This window comes from Chaetura pelagica, unplaced genomic scaffold, assembly GCF_000747805.2.
Source record: "Chaetura pelagica isolate M959 unplaced genomic scaffold, ChaPel_1.0 scaffold2066, whole genome shotgun sequence".
In the NCBI taxonomy this organism is placed as follows: domain Eukaryota; kingdom Metazoa; phylum Chordata; class Aves; order Apodiformes; family Apodidae; genus Chaetura; species Chaetura pelagica.
Window position 1 is genome coordinate 28,002 of NW_009953778.1, and position 653 is coordinate 28,654.

General features: G+C 63.7%; 1 protein-coding gene across 1 annotated transcript in view; it reads left to right on the forward strand.

The window, feature by feature from the left end:
* Nucleotides 1–112: 112 nt before the first annotated feature.
* The window catches only part of LOC104391566 (cadherin EGF LAG seven-pass G-type receptor 2-like), a gene marked incomplete at its 3' end in the record, with an annotated part of 3,216 nt that continues 2,675 nt past the window's right edge, over nt 113–653 (forward strand). Inside the window, exon 1 of the mRNA XM_010000885.1 lies at nt 113–265. Coding sequence (XP_009999187.1) covers nt 113–265 — 153 coding nt within the window. The remainder of the gene's footprint in view (nt 266–653) is intronic.

Here is a 653-nt window from a genome sequence, read left to right on the forward strand (position 1 = left end):
GGGGGCTCCGGCGGCACCGGGGACAGCGGGAGCACCGCGGGGGGCCGAGGCCGTGGAGGCACCGGGAACACTGGAGATACTGGGAACACTGGATGTACTGGGGACACTGGAAATGCCGGGGACACTGGAGATGCTGGGAACACTGTACAAACTGGGAATACTGGATGTACTGGGGGCACTGAAGGCACTGAGGACATTGGATGTACTGGGGACACTGGAGACACTGGGAATACCCGAGTCCCTGGGGACACCAGGAGCGCCAGAGGTACTGGGGACACCGGGGACACCAGTGTCCACATGGACAGCAGAAGCACTGGGGACGCAATGAGCACTGGGGACACCGGGGACACTGGGGACACCCGAGTCCCAAGGAATACTGGGGGTACTGGCCACACTGGGGAGACTGGGGAAGTCCCCAGGGACACCAGGGGTACTGGATGTGACGGGGAGACTGGAAAAGTCCCCAGGGACACCGTGAGCATCAGGAAAGCCCCCAGTGACACCAGGGATACTGGAGGTACCGAGGACACTGGGAAAGTCCCCAGGGCCACGCGGGATACTGGACACCCTGGGGACACCGTGAACATCCCCGGGGACACCAGGAGCGGCAGGGAGACAGTGACCCCGGGGGATGTTGGTGTCCCCACGTCCCC